The following is a 27,688-nucleotide window of genomic DNA, read 5'->3' as shown; positions in this document are numbered from 1 at the left end:
ACTCTGTACCCCTTCCCTGACTTCTCTGCTCTGTTGATTTGCCCATCTCCTCATCTTCTTCTTCTCTCTCTTTCTTCCTCTAGTCCCTAGAAGATCTGGAGGAGGCGAAGCGTAAGAAGAAGAAGGAGAAGATGGGGCTGGGCTCTCTGTCGCGTGTCTTCGCCCGGGGAAAACAGCGCAAGTCCCTCGACCCTGGTTTGTTTGATGGTACTTCAACACCTGATTATTACATAGAGGAAGATGCAGACTGGTAAAGCACACATGTCCAAGCGAACCACCTGAAGAGCCATTGTGGCAGTTATAAGAAGACAGAATTGTGTTGAAGCCCGTGTGTGTGTGTGTTTGTGTGTGTGCAAGAGGATGTGTGTGTGTGTGTGTGTGTGTGTGTGTGTGTGTTTCATGTCAATGTGTACAGATATAATAATGTGTGTGCCTGTTCAGTTTCACATGCATGCATACTTATGTGTGTGTGTTTGTGAGATTGTGTGCATGTGTGTGTCATCCATGGTCAGAGGCCATGTCAGAAGCCGGAGGCGCGTCTTGCTTCGCTGAAGTGTAAACCTTAACGAGCAAATTGCACCTGTATGTATGTACAGTCCTGTAAATAGAGTGAACAGTGTGACACAGCAACCATGTGGATGTGTTCTATTGTATCTGCCCTCCAAAACGGCTGTGTAAGTGGATCTTTTAATTGTTCATTACATTTTGACTTTTTGTTTTCACTCAACTGGAAACTTGAAGGACTGCTGTACTTGTAAATAACAACAGTTGATGTGCACTTTGTGCGTGTAAATGTCTCCTTGTCCTGAATGCCTTTTGTTATTTTCAACATTTACTCCCCTCCTCTCACCACCTTTTAACTTAAACTCCTCCCTGTTTATTGTCCTGCTTGGTCCATCCCCCTCCTCCCACACTGCCGTGATGAGAACAGTTTCCTGTAGGCAACTTGCAGACTCCTCAAATCCACCTCCGATTTTGCTGTACGACACATCCCTTAACCGAGAGAGCAAACTGTGCAGAGGCACTCTGTCATGTTTTCTCGAATGAGATTTCAAAGGAAGGAATGAGGAATTAACTTTCTATGCAGAACAGTTTCTCCCAAAGTAACATGACGCCAAACAGGAAATGTAAGAAATGTGTTTTCTATCTGTTATGATAGAAGGTACATGACCCAGGTACATGTGTGACATGCATGCACATAGTCCCAGTCCCCAAATGCATGTTGAACAAAACCCTACTAAACACAAATGTCTTTCTCTGGGTATGTTGTCGAGAAGGATATAAACTGTCTGTTTAAAAAAAAAAAAAGAGGTCAGTTACTGATTTCATGATGTTTATTCATGATTTCCTCCATTTTAAATGTAGTGATCAGATTTGCAAACTTGACCCTCGCTATTCAGAAAGTTCTCTGATTAATGTTCAAGAGCTTAGCATCCTAAACTAAACATAGAACCTTTTAATCTGCACCTACGAGGTTCTTCATGCAAAATTACATTTGAAATAGTAAAGGTCAGCAAAGGCAACAGTCACAAAGAGAACCCAGCACTACACTATGAGAGTGATGAAATAATTATTCAACTTATTCATGAGGCTTTATACCATTTTTTCTCTGTAGGATATTACAGTAGCTTGTAGTTATTATTTTATTAAGACTTAAAAAGACTGTTGGGAGTAACATTATTCTGGAAAAAGTTAATCTCAAAAAAGAAGGCTATTATCTCAAAATAAGTTATAGCATAAACATCATTTGTACAAACATAGTAGATATTAGACTGATTGTTAAGGCTTTTCCAAACCTCAGGAATGAGCTCATTTTACCAGAAAATCTGAGCTTTGAATTTAGAGGCCAAAGCATAGAGCAGACTTTCAGTGAGCTACTACAACAATAACAAGTGCCAGTTCTGAAGGTTAAAAATCAGATTTAAGAGGCTAATCTAACTGAAGCAAATGCATACCTTCTCCCATGATCCCATGAACTCAATGAAAAAAAAAAAATCTAATACAGAGTTGAGGCCATTGCTGCAAAAAGCAATTAACTTTGTGCCAAAGGTTAATAGCATTTCTTCAAGCACAAGAATGACTACAGACATTGGATTATTTTCATCCTTTCATTGGATTGAGCTGGAGTCTGCACTGCCCCCCCAGGAAGTCTTTTCTCTCCCTGATATTAAACTAACACTGGGTATTTGTCAGTTTCACCTGAAACACTATAGAGTCACAGATTACATTGGAGCTGTATTTAACCACAATGCGTGCGCTTGTCAAGCTCGCCCATATAAACAGCAAGGGGATTATCATTTAACCCTTAGCTCATCCTACATTTTGGCTCGCAGATGTTGAATTTTAGAGGTGAATGACTGAGGTAATTCAAAGATAAGTCATAATGTATTAAATTGCATTGTATAAAACCAACAACTCAACCAGTTTATCTCATTAAACATTAAATGAAATGTGGAAAAGGAAATGGAAAAAAAAACATATCAAATGAAAAATCTTTTCCACATTGTGGAAAAACATTGTATCATTTTATGTTTTGAGCCAGGGTCTCTTTGTTTTTTATTTTCCACAAATATTTTCCTTTTTGTGAATGAGATAACAATACAGAAATGAAATCAATATAATTATTAAAGAGTTTTATTTAAAGTCAAAGATGTAGGCTTCATTGGAGGACTTCTATTATGAGGTCCTGAGATGTTTAGAAGTGGCTAGTAGCGAACTTTTAAAGGCATGGCAACAAAATTACGCTCAAAAGAACTAAGTGAGAAAAATAAAATTATTTTAAAATAAAATAAATAACGTTGAATTTTCATGTGGCTGTCCTCTCTTTCCCTGTGTTAATGTTTGTGTGTGTAAGTGTTCATTTGTTGTGGTATGGCTCTAATCCTGATTCGTCCCTTTACGCAGGGGGCGCTGCCATTTTTAACATATGCGTTAGCTTCCCTCAGCCCTGCAAGTCCATCTGTGAGTGGAACGCTTCCCAAAAGCTTCCAAATGGCCTCCTTTCCTCTCTTTCCCATTTTCAACTCCTTATTCCAATTGGAGCATTTCTTCATCATAATATTGAAATCGACAATCAGAGAAATAAAGGCGAGGGGAAAGGAAACCATGTCAGACTGTTGGAACAGAACTCATATGTGTCAGCACATGGTGTTAGTGATGTTCTGCTTTGATTTGACCCCTGACCTCTAACACTGACCCCTCTTGTCTGACCTCCAACGGACTCTCGACACAGTGAAGTGACCCAAGAAGTAATCAATCAGACTCAGTAAGACCAAGGTACACCAGTTCCAATTGCTTTAAAAATAAGTTGTGCTGGGTTGCAAACTGTGTTTGCAGATGCCTTTTAACTCTCAAACATCACAAAATTACCTTCACGTTTAGCACTTCTTCAAGTTCAATCTAATTCCAATGCAAACCTTCTAAAAACAATTGAGTGCTACGGTACATGATATGTTTTCCAGGGGCAACAGCAAGTGGTTTTTCTTGTTTATTGATATTACTCCATCAACATCCTGCTGAACTGAAGTCTCTTCCTGGAACTTTCTATTAAGTACTAACATTGGTTCTTCAGATAGACTTAACCAATTCTCACATTTACCAAATATAAAAACAACTTGAATTTAAAAAATTTTTAACATTTTGGCAATACACTTACTGTATTTACTTTCTTTTCAAGAGTTGGTACCACTCTCATGTCTGTAAGTTAAATGCGAAATTATAGCTAGCAGTCGGTTAGCGTAGCTAAGTAGAGGTGAACGATATGTAAAAAGAAGAAAAAAAATCATATAGTCATTATTTTTTGAAATGTGTGCATGAATTATGAGAGACACAATTTTATTTGGAAAATATATATTATTTTTTTTTTCACAGAAAAATATAAAAATAATGATGATGTGATTTTTGCCCCAAACAAGCTAGTTCCCTTACGTCTGGAAAATATGAGTTGCAGGCTGGAGCATCTCTGTAGCAACACAGTGCATCATTTATAATGGTATGTTGCGACACATTTTACCTTTATCAAAAAATTGGAGCCCCAACAATTTGGATATTGCACTTGGCCATATTGCAATTTTCATAATATTTTTGATTAATTGTTCAGGACTATAGCTTAGCATAGACTAGAAGCAGACTGGATGTAAGTTTATATTTAGCGTACAGGTCTGAGAGCAGTGTTGATTTTATCGCTCAGCAAAGAAGTGAACAATCGTTTTCACAAAATGTTAAACTATTCTTTTAAGGGACTTCACTCTCCAGCTAGTTAACTAGTAAGCTACTATAAGACACCTAAGCCTTGGGTGTAATATACAATCTTAAATTGTGATCTGGATCCATTCAATTGTAGATCATTTTTATTGCAAAGTCTGGAAAACGTCAAATATATACCAATGTATCATGTGCATTTTGATACACAACACTAACTTCTCCTCCATTTCCTATCTTAAGTGTGATATCACATCAGAAATGCTGCTGCATTGTAGCAATAAGGGCCATTACACCAGCTATTGAAGGACACGTTCAAGGACTGATTGTTTAAAGAAAACAGTCTCCTGTGTCTTATGTGAAGTGTAAATACCGCTATTCTGTCCGTACGAAGGGACAGAATCACAGTGTTTACAAAACACACCTAACACTCCTGGCCTCAGATAAAGGACACAAAACTCTTCACGGTAACACAACCACAGTGTTGTAGCTGAGGTTCTTCTGGCCCACTCCGGTTTCCGTGGGTTTTTAAAAGGCATAAGAGGGTCGGCCCCACAGGAGGACCTAACTATCAGGTGATATAGAGTCCAGTCTCCAACTGTTTGGCCTTCAACTGGATGTCACTCAAATGTAGCAGTCCTACATGTCACATGGTTTTGTTGAGACTCTCTCCGGAGTGATAAAAAGACCTTGCATTTGCAGTGTATCTAAGAGTGCATATGAATTGCTCTCTGAGAGGCACTTAGAAATGTCCCTTAAGTTTATGCATTGCTCTTAGGAAGGCAAATCAAAGCAACCAGCTTGAGTTGAATTACTGAAGACGAGTTTGATAAAAATCTGTTTATTCAGATTCACAATCATTCAATTGTGAGTTTAATTTTGAGTAAACACAGTTTTCATTTGCTGTCTTGGTTGGAAACAAGGTGACACAGTAAGAGACAGCACCACAAAGGAAAGAAAGAACCTGTTGATTTATTTTTTGTTGTGTTTTAAGGTTAGATGCTCCAGGCAAAATTTCAAAGTGAATAGTTCAGGTGAGGAGCATCTTTCAATCTCATATCTGTGTTTTTCCACTGAAATAACAGTTGAAATAAAATTGTTGTTTTGGAGAGTAAAGGGTCCAATGAGAAAGATTCTGTCTTCTGGTGGATGCTTTTATCCAAGGCTCATTAGTGTCCAAGGAGTCCTTACAGTTTTAGACCACGTGCAGCCACAGAGTACTGCTATATTCTGACTATAACTGTAACTGCATCAAGAGCAGTCCAGTATTTGTACTGTTGTAGTGGTTTTCAGGGAGTATTAGACGAGACAGGTGGCAGGTGACTTTGAGGTTTGTCATTTTGTTAGCAAACAGAAAAACTTAAGTGTTGCTGCACGTGCAGGACTAAGTGTACTTTGGGCATTCTCTCTCTCTTTCAGTGAAAGTAACAGCAAAAACCAAAATAACACCTCACACCTCAAGCTGACGACCCACACCTGCACACATGCATATGTCACGACCAATCACAACAATGATAATATGCGCAATATTAAAAGCAACACATTATGCTGTACCCACTGCTGAGGACCAAACTAGTGCTAGATTGCCACCCGCTGGTAAAGACAGAGAAATGTCTCTCAGTGAACCAAAGTGAATTGTGGTGTTGGCAAATATTTTCTTGGCCTGATTCCCCCAGACACTGAAATATTGAGAAGAATGTAAACAGAAAATATTTTGCCCAACTGTAGTAACCTAACAGGTAAGCAATAATAGATTATAGGGAATAATTTAGGGAGCATTTAAAGAACTCATTACAATTTCATGACAGAATTTACCCATGAGGCAGATTTCATATGATCGTAATGCATCAAAATATAAAAGTAATTTCCTAATAACAGGCTTTTTTTATTTTTAGCGAATCATTGCTGCAGGCTAATTTAGACAGATGAGTCATGTTCGTTCAGCAGCCCAAACAGCTGCCTGGTTAATGGCTTTCTTAAGTGAGAAGCTTGCTTATAAAAGCTGCAACTTTGCTTACAGCATCACTGGCAAACGCTTGGCTTGTTGTCATTCAGCGAACAGGTTGGGAAGTTGTTTTGAAGAAATTACTTTCCGTCTAGTCCCCTTCCCCCACTGGGCTGATTTTATGTTGAACTGATTTTAATTTGTTGCAGTATGTTTGAATTAACATTTTGATTTTTCATTGCTCACTATACGCACTGTAACCTCTGCCTTCACTCACAACCTCAACTACATCACCCACATGACCCCCTCACCCCCCACCCCGCCCCACCCCACCCCACCCCCACCCAGACTCAGATAGCCTATCCAGCCCCACCCGCCTCAGCCTGTCAGATGGGTCGGAGGACCAGCTGGACCGCCTCCAGCAGGTGGAGCTGGCCAGGACAACACCCATGTCTCAGTGGAGGGCGGGCACTGTGCAGGCCTGGCTAGAGGTTGTCATGGCAATGCCCATGTACATCCGCACCTGCTCAGAAAACGTCAAGAGTGGCAAGGTAGAATAAAACCACTGACACGATGCAGGTGGTCTCACTTTATATTTTACATACATTATTTTGCACAACTGCAAATGTGTAGATTACCGACTTGGCATATTTCAGTCCTCTATTTTGGCATTTTTTTATAGGACACTTTGGCTGTGCGGTTTTAGTTGCATTAAACTCTAATTGGGCTACTCTGACATTTTGCAGGTCTTACTGGGGCTAACGGATGAAGACCTGGAGCTGGGTTTAGGTGTCAGCAGTTTAATGCATCGCCGGAAACTCCGCCTGGCCATCGAGGATTACAGAGATGCTGAGAACGGTAGAGGGTGAGGAAGGGATACAGAGAATTTTTGTAGAAACTGTACATTATGTGGTGGTGTAAGAGGGCCATCTGTTGGTGATATATGATAACAACATTTAAAGAATGTAGTGTGATCATCTAATAAATCTCAGAAGTCATAACATCGACTTTGAAAGGAGAAACCCATGTGTAGACATAACGTTTTTGATAAATGCAACACTCTCATCATCTATACAACTGTTTTGAAAGTTTCCTCCTACAGATTAATGGCAAGCAGGTCAGTTAATCTGAAAATGTTCCATATGTGAATGTCTTCGTCTATGTTAACCCAGCAACAAGCAAGTAATCAGAGTTGCTGGTGATTGATTTTCTGTCGACTGACGAATTGATTAATCGACAAATAATGTCAACTGTATAATTTTTTAATACTTTGAGCAGATGAAACAGCAGTGTAAAGCCAAGCCAGTGGCTCTTCAGCTATAGCAGCTCTAAACAGCAGTTCCTCTAGCTAAATGCTAATGTTAGCTTACCTAACATAGTGTTCTCACAATGACATTGCTGACATGCTACTGTTTAGCAGGTAAATATTTACCATGGTCACCATCTTAGTTTAGTGTATTAGCATGCTAACAATTAGTACTAAACATAGAGTGCAACTGACTGAAAGTCAGCAGGGTTCTTTTTGTGAATTCATCTGCAAGGCTAAGTGAGAAATTAGGCAGGATGGTTTAAATGAAGTGACCCATTAAGAAACTGATACACTGTTTGTCTGCAGGCTGTCCAAGGCTGCAGATATGGACCACCACTGGGTGGCCAAGGCCTGGTTAAGTGACGTGGGCTTGCCTCAGTACTCCCAGGCCTTTCACACTCACTTGGTAGACGGACGCATGCTGAACTCCCTCACGCGTCGCGATCTCGAACGTCCCCTCAACATCACCAAGAAGTTCCACCAGGTCAGCTTGCTGCTGGGCATCGAACTGCTGCACACACTCAATTTTGACAAGGAGGTAGGTGTAAATCCACACCACATTCACAAAAAGAAGACAGCAGTGAATATACTTGAGTATGCTCAGGCAGCAGGTAAAAATAGAACCTTATTTGAGTAAAAAGTGTTTGTTAAAATGGTTTCCAGGCACTGCAGGCTCGCCGGATACAGTGTGAACACCAGAATGTGGATCCATTGGTATGGACCTCTCATCGGGTCATCAAATGGATCAGAGATATTGACCTGAAGGTGGGCACAGAGAGAAAGAGATTTGCACCGTAAACACATGTAACACATGTAAAACACTTAGTTAACAGGACCCACTTCTATGAAAACAATATGTCTTCTTTTTTAAAGTCACATCCTGAAACAAAAACTAAAGCTGACAAATTTTCAAGCAAAGGTTACTCAACAGTTTGTTGGAGTAAGCACATGTTTTAAGTAAATATTAATAACGAAGAGTCAAAAATGTGTTAAGTATTATAAGATCTCTGTCATGTGGGACTGAGAGTAATGGAGGCTCTTGTGTTTACTCAGCACTCCCTATCTCCACTGAGCGATAGAGAGCCTTTGTTATAGTACTTGTAAGCTGCTACTAGTTGATTACAAAGCCTTTCAGATTACAGCCTCTGTGGTGATGCTGCAATATGAATACCCCTGTCAACACTGTCTACTGTCTCAGGATTGGAAAACATGTTTCCTTTATGAGGCATGACCATATTCAGGGCATGTAGAGATAAGGCTGTGTGGACTGACATCCTGTTAATATCCTCGGGGAGTTTGAATTTATACTGATATCGACAAATCTGTCAATATGTCCTTTGTCTCAGATCAAATTTGGCATCATTTTTGAGAGACTGTTGATATCTCTGCCTTTTCCTTTAGCCAGTAATGGCTGTAGTTTTCCCATCAGGGAATTTTAGATCTGATATTATGAATCAAAGAAGTCACTCTTTGGCCTTCTTTCCATCCACCTGTTCAGGAGTTTGCTGAAAATCTCCAAAACAGTGGAGTTCATGGAGCCGTCCTGGTGCTTGACCCCACGTTCAACACTGATGCTATGGCAACAGCACTGGGGATCCCCAGCAGCAAGCACATGGTTCGCCGACACCTTGTTGAGGAGATGAAAACCCTGATTGGCCCAGCCAGGTGAGAGGAGACATTCATATATAGACACCAAGACAAGACTCCACTCTAGGTCTACTTACTGAAGCTTCCATTTATGTGTGAGTATATTAGATTAAAGATTCCTTAACCTGAAAGGGACAATGTCTGATGATATATGTTGTGCTTATCTGTAAATGTTCTACAAAGGTGTATTCTAGTGTCTTTCAAATGCCATTTGTGGCTGCCCCCAACACCCTGATCCTTCCTATGCTCCCTGCAGGGCGGATGCCAAACAGGACTATGAGCATTTAGGCCTGGGAACACCACCAACCCTGCTTCGTCAGAACTCACTGGGCAGACCACCCAGCTCTGCCAGCCGACACACTGATGACGAAGGGTCGCTGAGAAGGAGGGCTGTCAAGGTGGGGGAAAAAAAAAATCACTGGATTGGAAACTTTCAAGAGTTGTTTCTTTCAGCTTTAGCCTATGTTTTGATATTAGCATCACAATCAGGCTTGGACACTTTTACCCTGCAAACACTCACAATGCAGAGGAAACAGAGCTTTTGACATTTGACACAGCAGGTGTATAACATTAAGGAGTTTGTGAATACAGTGCAGGCAAGACAACTTGTATGGCAACAGGCTGGTTACAAAATACTGCACTAGAAAAATAGCACTCCTAGGTTGATGAATGGAAAGAGATGCTTAAATTACCCAACACTAGACAACATTTCCAACATGATAAAGCTCGTCATCAGCAGCACCAGGTAAAGATGGAAAGAAGCCTTGGTTGAGTGTATTTGTAGTATGAATAAATAAGTGAAAGTGTGTTACTTTTCCAGCCTCCGGCAGGGTTCAGCCCAAAAGCCCGCAGTGGGCGGGACTTGAGTTGCCATAGCAGCTATGGCTCTCTGCCTCGGGAAGTTCGAGACCAGACTCCGCCCAGAGCTGAGGGAAGTCCAATCCACGGTTACACCAGCATTGAAGTCACCAACGTGTGAGGTCATCAGAGTGCAACAAAGAACAGACATCAGCTTCATCAACGCTAAATCTACATCATGGACAGTTTTCCATTTACACCTGTACATGGGATGGTTATTTTTTTGTAAAGATGCACCTTTAGAGGACAGATTGCACTTTTTAAAAGGAACAGGATTCTTTTTTACAAGTTTCCTGTTTTAAGAAAAACCTTAATAAGACTCAGTGTGGGTAGGTGGTATTAGATTTTTCCCCAAACCAAGAATCAAAAGATGAAGGACTCAAGCTAAATGATTATTTTTTTATGTTTTTGTGTGTAAATGGTTCTTTAAGAACCAGGATGTGATGTTGTTTTTGTTGACTAGTTGCTATTGACAGACAGTCTGTTACTCTGATGAAAATGAGATTTAAAAAACAAAACAAAACTGTGTACAATACAGGGTATTTAAAGGCAAAATGAAAAAAAGTTTAATATCAGTGTAAATTGTTCTTGTTTCATTCAGTTCTGCTGTTTGTGATGCCTTGTCATTGTAGCTGAGGACAGTGGAAAAAGAAAGACCTAAACTGAATTTTAAATTTTAGAGTACACTATGTTTGATAGTCTTTTTTCATCTTGCACATTTACACTGTTGTGTCTAAACAAATGTAGCACCCTCCTCTGATGATGTTTTATACTGTGCGATAAACATGGAATATTATATGAACAGTGCTAACAAAAGATAACTGCAGAGTTGTACGTCCATGGAAGCCTGCGGGCTAACAGGTGTAAGGATGCAATTATGTGAAAATGAAAGTGTTACTTTTAAAGAAATAAAGATGACCTTCAAGAAAAGATCTGTTTGAAAATAAAAAGTATATTTGTTATAAAATGAGATAACTACAGCAGGAGGTTTTGGGGTTAAATTCCATAAAAAAATTTTTATTTTAAAATCAGACTTCTACTTGAGACACTGGTGAAAGCTATACTGCAGATGGACAATGTAACCTCCTAAATGAATGTCCAAGGACAATCTAAAGAAAATGATAATTATGGTGAACAGAAATATTGTGCAACACTTGGTCTGAAAAACAATAAGAATCACAATAATTTGCAAAGCTCTGCCAATCAATATCTTTACACATTAAAAATGATTTATCAGCCACTATACAGCTCAAAGCGGCAATTCAGCCTTTCCAGTCTCATCAACCCCGTTTTAGCAAAAAAGCTCCAGTAAAATTGCTGTAGGCTACATGTCCATTACCAAATGATATGGATAGCAACTAGCTGGTAAAGAAAGTCACACATGGTGACCAAACCAGAGCGCAAAAGAGAGTGAATATTTAGTGTGACTTTAAATGCTAATCTAGCTTCACCTTTCCTGGATGTGTGAATAACCAACTGGTTGCTAACACATTAGCTATAAAAACTTTATTAAAAAACAAAACAAAACAAAAACATGATTGTTGCAGCTTTGAAAAATCACAACCAATTGGTTTGTAGAAAACAAGAAGAAAGTTAATTGGTAACATTTATAAAATTTATGAATGAGAGGAACTGTGAATGAGAGTTTGGAAAAGAGGAAATGATGGAGACGATGGAAGTTTGTGAATAAAGGATGATGAGGCGTGCGAATTAGATACAAATTCAATATTAGAAGAGTAGATGTGAGAGAAACAATCTTTCTTATTGAACTCATTTGCACGAGGTAATGTACTTGGTTCATTGCCTCCACTTCAGTCCAAATGCTAGGCATGAAAAGGCAAGTATATCTGCATAAACTTCTTTCAACAACAAGGCAATTCAAAGTGCTTTTCATAAAACATACAAAAACATGAAGAAAAACTCATTACCTTTGTGTGCAAATATGAACTCTGTACACTTAAGTGATTCTTCAACGTATTTTGGCAACTCTATCCAGTTATTATTCCCTTCTCTGCGCTCTGGTGGGACGGTTAAGTGAAGTCTCTTTTTAAATGTTGACGCAATATAATATGGTGCAAGTTCCTCCTCTTACTCAGATTGACTCAATCATTGCCGCAAGCTAAGGAAGACACAGCACCAAATAAACACAACTATCCTCTGGCTACCTGCCCTAACTCACTTAAAACCTTTCTGGTTCCACCCGCAGTTGGGAAAAATAAAACAGGCAATTCATTATGTGATACCTCTTTTTACTCTGGGATATCAGAGGTATGTTAAAAGGAAGGTGTGTCAGGTGAAGTTCTACCTGGGAAATGAACTTAACTATTTATTAGGGAAAGTGTGTGTAGAGTGGATAAATGTAATTAACTTCTCACGTAGCACCCCTAAAACCAAGATCAAAATTCTAATGTCAGTGGATATGAATGAGCTTGCAAGCTGGACTGCAACAACAAAATCAATACAGTGGTTATTTTATTTGAGTTATGTATGCTTTTTTTGTAGGAACAGATACACAACATAGAATATTGATTGAAGAAACTAATGCAACATATATTTATAGCCTAAGCTAATTTACTACACTTAGGGCTGTCAGGTCATGTAAATCAAGTTTATCTGTATCTTACCGCAACGTTTTCCGTTGTAGCTGCCTACATATCACTTAATTTAATTACAGGCTGAAAGTGATAGGGGTTCAATCCAGACTACCAGATATAATCAAGGCCTATTCACTGTGGTTCTCTGTCTATCCTTCCCTTTCAGTGTGTGTGTGTGTGTGTGTGTGTGTGTGTGTGTGTGTGTGTGTGTGTGTGTGTGTGTGTGTGTGTGTGTGTGTTTGTGGTAAAACAGAGGAACCAGACAAAAGCTTAGGAGGAAGAAAACCTCCCCAGAGCCCGGTACAACATGATTGCCTGATCTAAAAGAAACAATACAGCAATGGCCAGTGTTGGAACTGGTTTTGTCATTATTGTGAAATAGTCAAGTCTTTATAGTAGCAGGCTCATACAAAGGAAGACACCAGGACAGGGAAGCCAGGTGGAGCCCATTTTTATTGTCTTGGGTAATTCTTTTGACATGTAAACATTTAAATGACATACAGTCCTGATTTAATTTATTGGCACCCGTGATTTTTTAAGTACGGAATTTAGAATATCTTCAAAAATAAATGCAACGTAACCGATTTTGTATAATCAACATATTTTGATCAAATGTCCAAGGTTACTGAATAATACCAACAACAACAGCAAGGAAAAAAATATAGTGCTTCATATATATGCTTATACTTTATGCTTTGTATAGTGAAATAAAAAATATGGACATAGAATGTATGCTTGACACAATAATTGCCACCCTTTTGTTTAATTTAAATTAGTTCCTCAAACAACATTAAAAAAAACAGATAAAACTCACCTGTGCTTAATTTTCAGTGTCCACATGAATTAACCAATGAATGATGGTTTTACGACATTAAAGGGGGCTGATTGTTTCCAGTTTCTTTTTCACCATGGTGAAGATAAAAGAACTGTCTGAGAGAATCAGAAATGCTATTATCAAAAAACATAACCATTCCAAAGGCTACAAGGCAATTGCCAAAAATCCTTACATCCCTGTTTCAACAGTTCGTAATGTTAACGAGAAGTTTCACAGTCATAAAACTGTTGAGACGCTTCTAGGACGTGGTGCTAAGAAGAAACTCTGTCTGAGAGAAGTCTGAGAAAGTTGATGCAGATTGTGGAAAAAAATGACAGCACACAAAAATATGCCGCACACTAAACCAAGTAGGGCTCCATGGACCAAGGACAAGGAAGACACCACTATTGAGAGAAAGGCAAGGCACAAAAGGCAAGACTAATGTTTGGAAAAACTTTCATAGATAAGCCACAGTCTTTCTGGGATATTGTTCTTTGGACAGATGAAACCAAAGTAGAGCTCTTTGGGTATGCAGTGCTTCAGTTTGTTCATAGGCGACGAAATGAAGCCCATCAGGAAAAGAACAGCCTACCTACAGTAAAAAATGGTGGGGGTTTTATCATGCTATGGAGCTGCTTTGCTGCCTCTGGTACTGGAGGTATTGAATGTATCACAGCAATGATGAAATCAGAAGATTACCTCGGCAATTTAAAGAGAAATGTTACCCAGTGTCAGAAAACTAGGTTTGAGTTGAATTGAAGGCAACTGGACTTGCCCTCGATTCAACTCTCTTGGATAACCATGACCTGGATGACTGAGAATCTTCAGACTGTTTTAAATTGGCCAGCAATGAGTCTTGCTCTAAATCCCATTGAAAACCTTTGGAGAGAGCTGAAATCTGCCATGGCAAAAAGCATTCCAGCAACATAAAAGAGCTTGAACGTACAGCAATGGAAGAGTGGCAGAAGCCAACAGCTGAAAGGTTCAAGAAGCTTCTAAATGGCTACAGGAAAGGTTTAGTGGCTGTCATTGTTGCAAAAGGTTGTGCAGCCAAATATTAGTGAAGGGTCCCAATGTTTCTGGGATACATTTTGTGCTTGTATTATTTCACTATTATGCCAGTTTTGTTTTTTTGTTTTCCTTTGTTCAGTAACCTTGGACAATTTATTAAAAATATTCTGATAAAACAAAATCAGTTGATTTGCATTTATTTCTGACAATATTCTAAATTCTGTACGTAAAATTCAGGGGTGCCAATAATTTCAACCAGGGATGTACATACACAAGCACAAAAACACATAGACATATGTGCTGTGTTGACTAAATGCATGATTGAAGACCACCTGAGTCATGGGAGCACTGGCAGGTTTGTTCTGTCCAAAGGGCTCGAAAAGAATGACTGTGTGTAGATGGTACATTTACAAAGAGGAAATAAAAATCTCATGACGTTCTACTGATGTAAAACTGATTGACTTGTCGGTCTGTATTGCATGAGGATGTATTGAGTAAACAGTGTGAGTCAGTGCCATGCAATCTTATTTACTTTATCTTATAAGAGTTATAATTCACTATGTAAAAGAGATGTATTTTCGTGGACATCGAAAACTTAGTCCTTTGTTAATGGTTAGATTTGACCTAGAGGAGATGTATGCAAATATGTCAAACTGTAGTGAAAACAAAAAAAGAAAAAGAAACAGGGCGAGTGAATGCTATTGTTATCCATTCCCACATTTTCTCTAGACCTCCTCAAACCTTTTTTAATGATCCAGCTTTAAGAATAACTGGTGCAAAGCAGTTGGACTCGTTTTTAGTATATTATTTAATCAGTCTGGTTTTAAAACGTATAGACATGAATAAACCAACTGTACAAATTGGTTCAGGTCTGTTCCTTAAATAGTTGAGTTAACAACAAAAATATTCCACTCTGTAGAGTATCAGTTCATAACCAGATATCCCCTTCTGTATATGATGCCTCATCAGAGATGACTAAATCATGTGCCAGCATGGAAAACATGGTGTATCTTGTCTTCTGGGAGCGATGCCAAATGATTCTGCCAGCAAATTATAGAACTAACAGGAAACACCAAACACAACTGACTGTCTCTAAAGTGCATACAGTTACACCAGTTCTAAGAGTGTTTTGAGTGTGTTTAAGTGTGTTCACACCAGGAAAGTAAAGCATACTTATAAATGTCAACACACACACTGCCTTGATTTTCAACAGGCCTTTTTTCACAGAACACATTGTGTCAAAAAGAAACACAATACAATTAGCGATGGCCGAATTCCATTTAGCTCTTCAGTTTCAGGGTCCTGGTACTGTGCATACTGGTTCATTGTCACAATGTCATGGCTCACAGGGACACTTAAATAGACAGAACCACTGTTAACTTTACATGTGACAAGACAAAATGCATGCTGTGAACAAACCCTGTACGTGATCCTGGACACTGAAAGTGAAGCACCTATAGGAGTTCAGCCTTCATTAATTGCATTATTTTACACCTGTGCTTTTTTTTTTCTACTGTGACATGTCAACGTTCTACTGTGTAAGGGGCATGTTGTGGGTCGGACGGACATTAATGTTGGCTGTGTTGAGTTTAAAAGCAGCTGTGAAATCCACAGGAGTTGAGAAAACTGCTCAATTTAAACCCAAGTTAATATTTATTTATGATTGGAAACGGCAGTCTTCATATGTTGAGCTGTATTCTGCCTGTAGACAAATTGCACATTTTTGCATGTTCAGCTGACCTGCCGTGCTTTGACCAAAGCCTCTGGTTTACACTAGTTCAGCATTTAATTGGGGTTATTTAATTGAAAATGAACTGACTGAACACCATCTCCAATTTACATAAGAGTAGTGCCAAGTTACATAGTTTTCCCAAGGGAACCTCCTAGGACTTTTTACACGAGTTTACTAGTTTATAAACCAATGAGCCATTGGTTTTATAGTCATCACTTAATACAAATCTTGATTGTACGAGCTATTCTGTCTCCGTTCACAGATGAAGACACTCGGGCTAGAGAAAGTAAGCAGCGCTAAAATGCCCCGAATATTTCCCCCATAGACGTGCTCAACCATCCGTCAACAAGCCCGAGAGCGAAAGGGTTAATGAAACTGGAAGTGCGGAGCTGAGCCCCCTCCCTCTGCCAGGGCCCGTCCGTCTCAGAGAGGGAACAAAGTTCCCAATCCTTAATCGACGTTTTGACACTAAATTACGCCACACGCACGCCTGCCGGTGTGGCCAGAGTTTGACAGTGAACGCCACGCCGCCCAGCTTTTCGGAAGGAGCAGAGGAGAGTCGCCGTTTGACAAACGATGCCGAGGTGAGTTTCGCGCCGAACGCCGCGTTCGCTGGCACGCGCATCGCTGTGGCTGGAACGTGACTACAAGTTACACTGCGTCGCCGACGTCTCGAAAAAGGGGCTGCGGTCCCGAAAAAGTTTTTTGTTTTGTTTCAGTGCATCGCGCAGCTAGCGTGGCGAGCAGCCCGCGCGGGGTTTGCCATGAAACGGACTCGGCGAAACAACGGCAAAATGCGTTATCATGAGAACTGAGCTGAATGCTCAGACGGGCTCGAGCCCCGCGCACCCGGACGTCGGCGTCTTCAATATAGTAGACGTAACACTTGAGCCAAGCTATATTGTTCAGTGAACCGGGAGTGAAAAGAGGCGTTTTAGGGGCTTTAGTAAACAGTTGGCTGTAGAAGCTGAACTATTTCAGACTGGGGGAAAATTCCGCTTCACACACTAATTACATGTCGTACAGAGCTTTGTGGATGACGGTATTTATGAGCAATCCTGTCAATGTCTTACTTAACTGTAAAGCCCCGTGCTGTGTTGAAATATAACCTCCGGGCTGGACTGTAACAGGGCTCACAGAAGTCCATCTTCTCTTAAATGTTCCTTTGCTCCTCTGGATTGCACAACTCTGATGGGATTGTGTGTGTCTGGGTGGGTGTGGGCTAGCAGAGGATCTGGGGATTTTGCATGTGTCCAGCTGTCATGGTGAGCATTCAGTCTCATGCCATACATTCTTGAGTTGGGGGGGGGGGGGTGCTAAAATGGGGCTGGGTATGGTGACTTTAGACCTCTTCTCTCACTCCCAGCAGGTCTGGACGTGTTTGCAAACTAGACACTAACAAACTTGAGGGTGTGTGCCAGGATAAATCTCCGATTTGAGTACTTAATGAAAACATTCTTGAGTTGTCCCGGAGGTTATATATAGTTAGTTAATTTCTTGGACTTTTTTAATTTATAGTTCCCAGCGATCCTCCTCTGCTCTCTGATCTAGCAAAGATTTAAAAAAAAAGAGTTGTACTGGAGGGCGGCCTTGTAATCAATGGCACATTTGATTGCAGTGAAGGAAGTTCACTGAGTATGCTCATAGGTCACACTATATATCGCATTTCAGTACTGTGAGGAAAAGTTAGTGCTAAACTAATGTTTCCTCTAATGTTTAGTTTTGGATTTATATAAAACCCTTGATGATCAGTGCAATCAATTTAAAAAGATGGAAAACAAACCTGTATATCGTACAGCCGAGCTATTTTAATATTTCTTGAGGTCCTTGCTTTGCACTGGTCATAGCTGTCCTTTCCTACCCCTTGTATTGTGTTGACATTGGGTAACTAGTGACTTTGAGAGGCTGTAAATTTTTTACCATGCAACACACCCATTCGCAGAAGCCTCAGTGTTATTTTACCCGAGTGAATTTTATGTCCTGTCATTTTCGCTGAAAAATGGGCTGGACTGTGTCTGGGCGGCAGAGATATTCTCGGTAATACCTTCATACTGTGGATGACATTTATTTCTGAACAGGAGAACTGGTGGGAGCCTAACCATCTCAGATAACGCTCAGAAGAGTAAGGAGTAATTATATTGTTCCTGCATCATTAGTGTTATTTTACAGAAAAGTCAGGAATGACTTTGTTGAAAATTTGAATCTTTTGGATATGAATGTTTGATTTTTTTGTTTTTTTTGTTTTTGTTTTGTTACATTCTGTAGTATGTCAATGTGTCTGACATCACATGTTTTTCTCTCTACAGTTTTTGACCTCACTGCAGCTGGTCTGACTGAAGTTTAGGGACTGACAAGATGCGTTCCACCATTGACATACCACCAAGCTCCCTTGGCAGAGGAGTCACTGGCAGCAGCAACAACAATAACAACAGCAGCAGCAGAGAAAACAGTGGAAACTCAGGTTCCCAGTATGCGCTATGTGCTCTGGGGGTTGGGCTTATTGCCCTCGGCATTGTGATGATTGTGTGGAGTGTGGTACCTGCAGACGCAGCCAGTAATAGTAGCAGCAGTTCAGGAGACAATACTAATAATGGTCAAAGGAAAAATAAAACATCTTCTGTGGCCTTTGTCTTGGTGGGATCTGGGGTGGTCATGCTGCTGTTGTCCTTGTGCGTGGGAATGCGGAACAAACAGCGGGAGCAGCAGAGGCTCCAGGAAGCCCAGAACCACGGAGGTGTAGCAGCCAGGCAGCAAGGGGAAAGAGATATGTGAGTTCAATTTTGACTTTCTAGCTAAAAAACATTTGGACTTTAGGAGATATATATATATATATATATATATATATATATATATATATATATATATATATATATATATATCTATATATATATATATATTTCTTTTTTTTTTTTTATCCCAGGTGACTTCTTTTTGTTGTTGTTATGTTAGTGAGCAGAAAATTTACTTGACCATTTAAACTACCAATGTTTCCCTTAAGATGTGAGATTTGACCTGAGAAATTTGACTGTGGATTTGATTTATTTATTTTTTGAAAATTACTTTGTCTGTTCAAGAATTTTCTTGAAAGATTAAACCACTTATTTCTATTATAAAGGTCACTGTTGGATAAAATTACTTTACATTATCCTCAGAGCAGTATGAAGATCAGTGATTAAATAGATAATCCATGATTGGACTGAAAATCACACCTGACAGTATTCTTTTTGTCAAACTTACATCGCTGACGCCTGGACAAAACAGCTAAAAGAGCAGTTTTATTAGAAAGATCATATGCTTCTTTGAAGTTCTGATATCTGAGTTTTGAAACACCACACTTGAAAGTTTGAAGAAGCTTACAGATTTAAATATATTCCATTTAATAACGTCCACGTTTCTTGTTTTTTTTCTTTTATAAATGTCTGCAGTGCTGAGGAACAAGCCCAGCAATATGCTGTACCCACCTATGAAGAGGTAGTAGGCAGTGGCCAGTACCCTGTTTGTCAGAGCAACCATCGCCCAAGCTCCTCCCATCTACCTTCCTACGATGACCTGGTTGAAGTTGATGGTGTACAGTATGAATGTGAGGGGCCAGAGGTCACAACTACCGGATCACAGCCTGCTCCGGCTTCCAGTGCTCCCGCATCAAATCGCAGACCAGGGAAAAATAGTCGCAAGCTCCTCCCTATCAAGATCCGAAGGATTAAATCAGAGAAGCTGCACATGAAAAATATTGGTAACTCTCAGCCAGCAGCCGGAATCAGTATAGAACCACTTACTCCACCACCACAATATGAGGATAAAGTGCCTCAACTTTAAGATCAAGCTGATCACGTTTAAAACAATCTAACGAAATTCCTGGAATCTTTTAAGATCACCTTTTGTGGATCTGGATCTGCCTTGTTAAGCCAAGACTTGAAGATGGCTCCTCTTGCAGAACATTCAGTGGCACTTTGTTATGAAATACAGTATCTGTTCAAATTCATCATTAATGCCACATCACTCCAAAGCAAAGAACCGAAAAAAAACTGTTTTAAATTTTGGCTCTCACTGCATCTCTGAAACAGATACAAAAAGTGACACACATAGTTGCTGTCATAATAGTTTTCTGTTTATCTTGCTCTATTGACCTCCGCTGTGCACTGACTGGACACGTGAGTGGACAGTGGAAGAAATCATAAAGATAGATATGTGCAGGGCACTCAGTTTGTGAAGTAGCTGCACTTTCACTTTTCACCTTGAGAGGCTTTGGATTACTACCACCAGCAGTTTACCAAATGGAGGCTCCACGGAGAGTGACTGAGCATTGTATGTATTCAGATGGCCTGATGTGGTATGCTGCACAGAAACTCTCCCTCACTGCCAATAATATTGTTTCCTCCTCTAGAGGTTTGCAGCTAGTGACAGACAATTTTGTGAGAGTCTGCTGTGTTTCATACAGAGCTGGAGTCCTGCTCCTCTTCCATATAAGCTTTTTTTTCTTTTTTCTTTTTTTTTGCTAGCTTTAAGAATCTTTTATTTTTAACTAAGATAAAACAAAGCTTGTTTAGCATTTATCAGCTACAGCTCTCATGACTCTTACCAAAAGGCACTCTACAAAAACCTAATGAGAAATATAGTTTCTGAATGCAAACAAAATATCAATAGTTTTATCATATGCTATCAAGTCACTTGTCCAGTACCGCAGTATATTTATTTAACAGAGGAGAAAACCTCGTTTTATGTTTATCTTTAGAAATGCATATAAAGGCAACCCTCTGCAGCACATGGTCACGGGCCAGGGTTTGTGGAACAGAGGCTAGTTTAAAAATGGTACAGCTGTTTATGACATTATGGTAGCGGGTATTTCTTTGCTGAGCGGGATATGGTCCAAAATCAGTAGATTAATTCATCTGGTGTCAGTGTTTAATTTAAGACGCCATGAAATAGTACCTTTACTTCCTTAAAGCTGTATAAACTCCTTTTAACCGATAGAAGGCAAAAAGATGCTAAAACAAACCCAAAAAATAGCCCTGATATGCCATCAGTTTATCAGTAGGTCATGGCTAATGAGTTAGCATGTAGCACAGAAAAAAAATTAGCATGCTATTGGAGTCATGTTTCTGGGTAATTGATAAAATGTAAGCACAGTTTTCACTTACTTTTTAGCTATGATTTGGATTCTACCAACTATGGTGAAAAATAGCTGGGTGTTTAGCTTACTAATTGCTAAACTCTCCTCACTAGCAACTCATGTACACTGGCTTTCTGCAGCTTTGTGATTGGCAGGTAGCATGTAGCCGATATGCATCTCTAATTTGACTCAAACATATAGTTTACATTTGCAAAAAGAACAAAAAAAGACCAAAAGGCCATTCAAAATTATAAACTAGCTGGAGGTCATTTGGGGAGAGAATGGGAGGGAGTGGTTTTAAATATGTAATGTATTTAAGGGCTGAAATTTATATTTACTCTCACCAGTTCAGCACCAATGGTCACCATTAAAGTCACCATTGGGGTTACCATTCAAGGAAGAAACCATTTTCCAGGAAGCTCAAGGTCTCATTCCATGGTGTCTTTTAGGAAGTGTAAATGCTAACTGACTGCAGCTGCAGCAGAGTCTGTCCTCCAGTTGTATACACTCATGTTCGGTTAAATGCCTTTATGCTCAGAACAATACTGCTGCTCTTCCTAAAGCATTAAAAGACATTGTATGACTGAACCTGAGCTCTAATGTTGCTCCTCCAATGCTGGATTGCTTTTACTCCTACAAACAGTGGGTAGAGAAGGAAGTACGTGAGAGCACGATGGAAGAAGCTTGTGAATAGTTGAAAGCCCTTGGCTGTAGCCATGGTGAACACTGTTGAGCTGTGAAGGCAGTAGTGTATTCTCTTCTTCTCTCTGGGCTTGTTTTTGTTCTTATTCGAGATGACCAACAGAAAGACTCTTTGACTGTGCAGCTGTGCCATAGTAACAGCAACTATTGCTCACTCACTTGCTCATCACCATTCGTCCAACCACAGTTCGCCCTGCTTTCACTTAGAGGTTTGCAGAGAATGGGCAGAAAGAGAAGAGAGACAGCTCAAGACCTTATTTAGGGAAATAGTTTGTGTTCCATCATCATACACACTTTTATCAACACCTGTCAACAAACTCTCCTTTCTTCTTTAGGTTTTCTGTCAAGCTAAAGGCAAACAAGGTCACTGAGTGACTTCAGGTTTGTCATTGGAGCACAGCACACACAGCTATGTCCACATTTTTTTGACTTGTCTTGAAAGTTGACACTAGCCACACAGTGTACTGGTTCTTTTTTTATATGCTCAGTACTGCAGAAGTACTCATTGTACCTCATTGGCAAAGGACCAGATAATTACATGACTGATTTTATTATTCTGTAGTCAAAATGTTTTACATTGATGAATGACAGTGTTCAATGACAGTGACTTTCCGTTTTAATTAGATAAGTTTGTCATCTGTTTTCATTTATTGTTGCTTTTTTAATGCTTAAATATAAATTTCTTTTCATATGTACTGTGAAAACATACTTTTCTATGATAATTATAATTTGTTTGTGGAAAATTGTTTTGTTTTTTCCTGAAGAGCGAAAACACTTATCTCATGAATATTTTATGAGAAATAAAAGGAAGTATTTGTTAATTAACCTAGTGTTTAAGAGGTGTATTTTGCCATGATTACTGAATCATTGTGACTATAAACCCATGTTAACTCGTAGGCCATATTCTACTGAAGATTTTTAACATTTTGTTACTGTTCACCAATTCTTGATTAATATGCAGCAACTGTTTTGAGAGCTGGTAAGGTGAGAGATGCTATCTAGTTATCAAGTCCCTACATGGCCAAGTTTAAAAAATGGTTTCTTGTTTTAAAGTGTTCAGAACATGGATAGAACTTAAAATCTCTAGATTCTTAGCAATGATAAACAGCCTTTACTTTTTTTTGCATTAAAAATTAAAAAACATATTATAGATCATAGTTGTTCTTATTGCTGACAAAAGCACTTGAATAGTTTCTTCAGTAGTTGGTCATAACCTGCAGAGTGAACAACAGAAAACATAATTATAATACACTTCCTGTTTTTGAGAGCTGAGGCTTTTGTTTGCGTCAGGTTACATTGTTTATGCTGGCATGGTAATCATAAAATGAAAATGTTCCTCACTGTGTTGATCCAGTCGATGTAGGAGCTGACTTGTGTAAAGACAGTGGGTTTCTGGAAGACATTGCAGCCCTGACCAGAGCCGAAGCTCACTACGCCATTGACGTACCAGGCGCCATCAGGGTTCTGGCAATTCAGGGGGCCACCAGAGTCTCCCTGTATGTCAGCACACACACACTGTTGGCTAGCGCCTTATTCAGACACTTGGGTATGGCTACTAGTGATCACTTGGTCATGCTGAATTTTCCTTTTACACCACTTAAAAGTGAATCTCCTTTCCTTGAATCTTTCCTACTCCGTCTTTTGTACTACACATGATGGAAACCTTACAGTTGACATAACTGATTGCCGACCATTAAATTATTGTGGCATCTTAAGATGACCCTTCCTTGTATGAACTCACGTTACAGCCAGCAGTGATGCCGTCTCCGCCAGCACAGACCATCTTGTCTGTTGCCAGGACGCTCCACCAGTCGGGCTTTGAGCAGGTATCATGGCCAACAACTGGCAGGAGAGCCTGCTGCAGGATGTCAGCCAGAGGACCGCTACCTGCGGGGAAGAAACACGCTTAACTCAGGTAAGAAGTAGAATTTTTAGGTACTTGTACTTCACTTATTTCCATTTGATGCTACTCACTTGTACTCCACTATATTTCAGAGGGAAATATTGTACTTTCTACTGCACTACATTTATTTGACAGTTGTAGTTACTACTTCCTTCCAGACTAACATTAAAGATTAAAAAATCCCACCTGATAATCTTATAAAATACAATAGATTGTATTTTATAAAAGATTAAAGATAAAGAGATAAAAGCCATGTCTAGTGGAAGGCTGTTGTCACATTTCAGATGTCATCTGAGTTGTTAGCAGTACCACCAAATAGACATTTCTGGTCAGACTACTCGGTTTCATTTAAATGACTGTGAAGCTAAAAGTAGAGCCCAACCGATACTGGATTTTCGGGTCTGTTGCCAATACTGAAAATGATGGGGTTGTTGTTTATTCATTTGCGTATTTCACAAACTTAGCAACTTACTGACTCCTCACCACCCTCTGCTCTGCTATGATGTGTACCCTGCTACATGTGCCGACGACAGTGCTGAGGGTATTGTAAACAATGGAGTCGGAGCGCGCTCTGCTGGAGAAAAACTGTAACGACACCGTTTCTTATTTACCCCAAGCATCTTTTCCTGCATTATGTTCTGTGCAAAAAGGTTTTCATATTGGCGCATATCGGCCAACATGTACGATGATTACCGATACCTCTATGATGGGCCAATATTGGCCGATAAAATCGACCGCACCGATATATCGGTTGCGCTCTAGCTAAAAGTGGTGAAAATATCCAATATTATATATAAAAGCAAAGATTAGAGGCCAAAGAATGTGGGACACTTTAAAGAAAACAAAAATATATGTATGTATGTGTGTATATATATGTGTATATGTGTATATTTATATATATGTATATGTGTGTGTGTATATATGTGTGCGCATATATATGTATACGTGTGTGTGTGTGTGTGTGTGTGTGTGTGTGTGTGTGTGTGTGTGTGTGTGTGTGTATATGTATGTATATGTATGTATGTGTGTATGACTAAGAGGAGGGTTGCAAGCAGGAGGCTGAGCAAAATTAAGTCAGTTAAACTCTAATTTTACAGATGGGTTGTGTCTTTTTTTTGTTGACAGAACAAATCAGGCCTATCGGAATAAGCTGCAGGTTTCCCATTTTTTAAAACAACCTACATCCTGCTTTTATGTACCAAAACTTTCACTTCACTATCTCAGTATCAGACAATTGTGAATGTGCAGCATTGTAGCAAATTCCTTGAGCGCACAGCTATTGTTTAGATAGGATCTGGGTTTAAAAAACGTATCCCTATTCTTAGATGTATACATGTATAGCCAGTTGTGGACTGAAATTCATTTTGGTCACTATTTATGTCTCAGGAATATTTGTGCAGTGGCATTCTATGGACAAATTGCTTTGCAGAACCATGAACACATTGTGTCCAGCGACCTACCCCTTTTCATGTATTTTTTCTTACAAACAATTCACCTCTAGCTCTTTTTATTTCCTTTGACATTCCACTTCTTTCCTAAAGGATTGTTTTGCACTTGTATTATTTACATATAATTCAGGATAAAGGGGTTGGCCTAAAAGATTGCCAGCAGCCGCAGGAATGGAATCCCTATTTCAGGCATGGTTAGTTCTTTGTTCTGCCTATTGAACAGTCTGATGAATATTTCACATTTTTTTGACTAGCTCATGGCTTAGAAATATTCTTGGCTTTGACCTCTCTAAGTCGACCTACACTGATTGATGTGCACAAAAGCTGACTAGAAAGCGCTGACTGTAAAGACTATTTGAATAACAGTCAGAATATTTGTGGTGATGCAGTGATTTTTTTTTTTTTTTTTTTTTCTGCCGAGGTGCATTGACTCACTGGAGAGTCGACCCCAGCCGGTGACATAGCAGGGAGAACCGTGGGGCAGGACGACGCCCCGGTCTGGGAGGCAGGCTGGCATGATTGTGTCAGAGAAGGTGACGGGGGAAGACAGCTTGATCAGGGCAATGTCGTTACTGCAAAAGTCGAAACAATCCACCCACATTCAGGAAGTGAAGATAAACAAAACATGGTACATGTTACGTTAATATTTTTCTGCATTAGCTTCACCATTTCAAAATATTCCAGCTAACTGATCACTGATAGTCTGTTTAAACATGGTGGCCTGCTGGTTACACTCATCCCTTGGGCTCATAAGGTGACACTGAGCTGTGTGGACCGCTGTTGCTGTTACCGGCTGAGAAGGATGTTGTAGTCCTCATGACTGATGATTTTAGCTGTCCTCCGAGCTATGGAGCTCTCCTCGCTCGCCTTCAGGCTGTGTTTACCCAACTCCACTCTGTACTTGTAGCGGTCACTGTGGGATGGCAGATGACATGGTGTTCCCTTGGGGATTTAGACGGTGGTATTGACTTTTCTGCCTGTGTGAAACTGTGATTAAGCTGATGATGGATCGCAAATGCTTTGTAGTCCTGTAGGGGTAATGCATGGTTGTTTGGGTGACCAAGCAGTTTTTAACTGGCTTTTTTCCTGTTTACAAATTCTCTTTAGTGTGAAGTTTGAACTTCCCTACATGCCATTCTTCTTGCGTTCACTCCCCAGACAAAGCAAAACAATGATTTGCCTTTGGGCAGAGGAATATTTCCTGACACGGACATTTGATTTGGCATACAGCAGGGAATATGAATGCTTTCATGATCTGGGTGTATTGGATCACTTCTGAGTTACACACTATACAGTCAGTCCATGATAAAGAGAAGAAAAAAGGTCTTAATTAAATAAAACTTTCATGGATTATTATTTAAACAAAACAAAATAGACAATTTAATTTAGTTTATTGCTAGTAGAAAAATTAATATACATATTTTTGATCATAAACAACTGTGTTCAAAAACCAGAAACCAGAGGATCAAATCTGGAACAGTGGATTGTCAGTAATATATATTATATTATTAATATATTTATATTATTAATATAAAGTCTGGAGCAACCCTGCTTAACACCCCAGGTTTGTTAGCCTTTCAAAAACAAGCTGTATTGTGATTTTGATTACACTGACAGTTTTATCCTAGTGTTAAGTTAAACATACTTGATACAGTGAGCAGCAGTGAGGACCCAGTCAGAGGAGATGAGGGTGCCTCCGCAGACGTGCCTCCAGCGCCCACTGCTGTCTGACTGGAGCGAGATCTGAGCAGAGGAGCGAGAGGACAGCGTGCCTTACTACAGATTAAAATTTCACTACAACACACTACAAATCCATCTATCATCACTCTGTTTGCTCTAGAGGAGAAATCATTGTCACAAGTTCATCATTAAAAGTATATAGAAGATTCAAAAAGTAAATGTATAGAAATGAGTGTCAGTTTTTCTAAATGTGATGGTGAAGCGAAAATGTAGAGTTGATGCTGTCTTTAGTCTTCAGTTTTAAGACGGAACACGTTTTTACACATTTAGGCCAGACCTTACCTGCCAAGGCCAGCTGTGAGGCCTGACATCCTCTCCTGCCACCACCCTGCTCAGAACAGGTGGGAAAGTGGGAAGACCACATCCATAGGCTGGCACAAGGTAAGAATTGTATATTGTGATTTTAGCACCTGACTACACATAAAAAACAGCAGGTAATTAATTGATTGTGGCAAGTTTTTTTTGTTTTTGTTTTTTTGATTAATTATAGGAATGAATGAACATTGATGTTCAATTAATCTTTCTGTTTTTTCAAATAAAATATGATTATTAGTACTGTTTAGTAAAACTAATAAGGGACTATTCATCTGGATTATACAGTTTTAAGTAATGTGAGAATATTTAAGATGTCTTACCACTAGCTACCACGAAAGCGAGAACCAACAGCCTCCGCAT

At 39.6% G+C, this 27,688-nt stretch overlaps 4 protein-coding genes across 9 annotated transcripts in view; 3 read left to right on the top strand and 1 right to left on the bottom strand.

The window, feature by feature from the left end:
* The window catches only part of LOC120803673 (kazrin-like), a 105,768-nt gene extending 102,987 nt beyond the window's left edge, over positions 1 to 2,781 (top strand). For both annotated transcript variants that reach the window (XM_040152396.1, XM_040152395.1), the window contains one exon: positions 84 to 2,781. In XM_040152396.1, the coding sequence (XP_040008330.1) occupies positions 84 to 254 (171 nt within the window). In that variant the 3' untranslated portion in view covers positions 255 to 2,781. The remainder of the gene's footprint in view (positions 1 to 83) is intronic.
* LOC120803674 (kazrin-A-like) lies at positions 1,080 to 10,865 on the top strand. 2 transcript variants are annotated; one of them, XM_040152398.1, is made up of 8 exons: positions 1,080 to 1,127; positions 6,494 to 6,696; positions 6,892 to 7,010; positions 7,761 to 7,992; positions 8,118 to 8,219; positions 8,953 to 9,119; positions 9,358 to 9,499; positions 9,922 to 10,865. In XM_040152398.1, the coding sequence occupies exons 1-8, from the start codon at positions 1,082 to 1,084 to the stop codon at positions 10,078 to 10,080; spliced, it is 1,170 nt and encodes a 389-aa protein (XP_040008332.1). In that variant the 5' UTR covers positions 1,080 to 1,081; the 3' UTR covers positions 10,081 to 10,865. The 2 variants fall into 2 exon arrangements, with proteins under 2 accessions (XP_040008332.1, XP_040008333.1); XM_040152399.1 differs by lacking the exon at positions 1,080 to 1,127 and having other exon boundaries at positions 6,691 to 6,724.
* A 5,587-nt stretch (positions 10,866 to 16,452) lies between these two features.
* tmem51a (transmembrane protein 51a) lies at positions 16,453 to 22,747 on the top strand. Of its 4 annotated transcripts, none has more exons than XR_005709363.1 (4): positions 16,453 to 16,694; positions 18,417 to 18,878; positions 19,536 to 20,415; positions 22,258 to 22,747. XR_005709363.1 is itself a non-coding variant. In XM_040152401.1 (4 exons), exons 3-4 carry the CDS (start codon positions 18,466 to 18,468, stop codon positions 19,924 to 19,926), a joined length of 804 nt encoding a protein of 267 aa, XP_040008335.1. In that variant the 5' UTR covers positions 16,453 to 16,694; positions 18,189 to 18,232; positions 18,417 to 18,465; the 3' UTR covers positions 19,927 to 22,747. The 4 variants fall into 4 exon arrangements, 3 of the variants coding, with proteins under 3 accessions (XP_040008335.1, XP_040008334.1, XP_040008336.1); XM_040152401.1 differs by adding an exon at positions 18,189 to 18,232 and having other exon boundaries at positions 19,536 to 22,747; XM_040152402.1 differs by lacking the exon at positions 16,453 to 16,694 and adding exons at positions 16,827 to 17,375; positions 18,189 to 18,232 and having other exon boundaries at positions 19,536 to 22,747.
* On the bottom strand, positions 22,581 to 27,688 carry LOC120803677 (chymotrypsin-like elastase family member 2A). The gene is made up of 8 exons (XM_040152404.1): positions 27,649 to 27,688; positions 27,296 to 27,384; positions 26,919 to 27,016; positions 26,064 to 26,186; positions 25,709 to 25,845; positions 23,664 to 23,809; positions 23,264 to 23,416; positions 22,581 to 23,136 (listed from the first exon to the last, which is right to left on the bottom strand). Exons 1-8 carry the CDS (start codon positions 27,686 to 27,688, stop codon positions 23,119 to 23,121), a joined length of 804 nt encoding a protein of 267 aa, XP_040008338.1. The 3' UTR covers positions 22,581 to 23,118.

Source organism: Xiphias gladius, chromosome 18 (genome assembly GCF_016859285.1).
Source record: "Xiphias gladius isolate SHS-SW01 ecotype Sanya breed wild chromosome 18, ASM1685928v1, whole genome shotgun sequence".
Lineage (NCBI taxonomy): Eukaryota > Metazoa > Chordata > Actinopteri > Istiophoriformes > Xiphiidae > Xiphias > Xiphias gladius.
The sequence above is the reverse complement of the archived record's forward strand: the minus strand, read 5'-3'. Positions and strand labels throughout refer to the sequence as shown.

Bases quoted from the DNA above. Each gene is read 5' to 3' on its own strand.
- LOC120803674 (XM_040152398.1), top strand. From the start codon at position 1,082: ATGCAGAACAGTTTCTCCCAAAGTAACATGACGCCAAACAGGAAAT. The intron at 7,993-8,117 runs GTAGGTGTAAAT...AATGGTTTCCAG, and splicing joins CACTCAATTTTGACAAGGAG to GCACTGCAGGCTCGCCGGAT. The intron at 9,120-9,357 runs GTGAGAGGAGAC...TGCTCCCTGCAG, and splicing joins ACCCTGATTGGCCCAGCCAG to GGCGGATGCCAAACAGGACT.
- tmem51a (XM_040152400.1), top strand. From the start codon at position 18,466: ATGCGTTCCACCATTGACATACCACCAAGCTCCCTTGGCAGAGGAGTC. The intron at 18,879-19,535 runs GTGAGTTCAATT...AAATGTCTGCAG, and splicing joins CAGCAAGGGGAAAGAGATAT to TGCTGAGGAACAAGCCCAGC.
- LOC120803677 (XM_040152404.1), bottom strand. From the start codon at position 27,688: ATGCGGAGGCTGTTGGTTCTCGCTTTCGTGGTAGCTAGTG. The intron at 27,385-27,648 runs GTAAGACATCTT...ACCTTGTGCCAG, and splicing joins CGCTTTCGTGGTAGCTAGTG to CCTATGGATGTGGTCTTCCC. The intron at 25,846-26,063 runs GTAACAGCAACA...CGACTTTTGCAG, and splicing joins TACAACATCCTTCTCAGCCG to TAACGACATTGCCCTGATCA.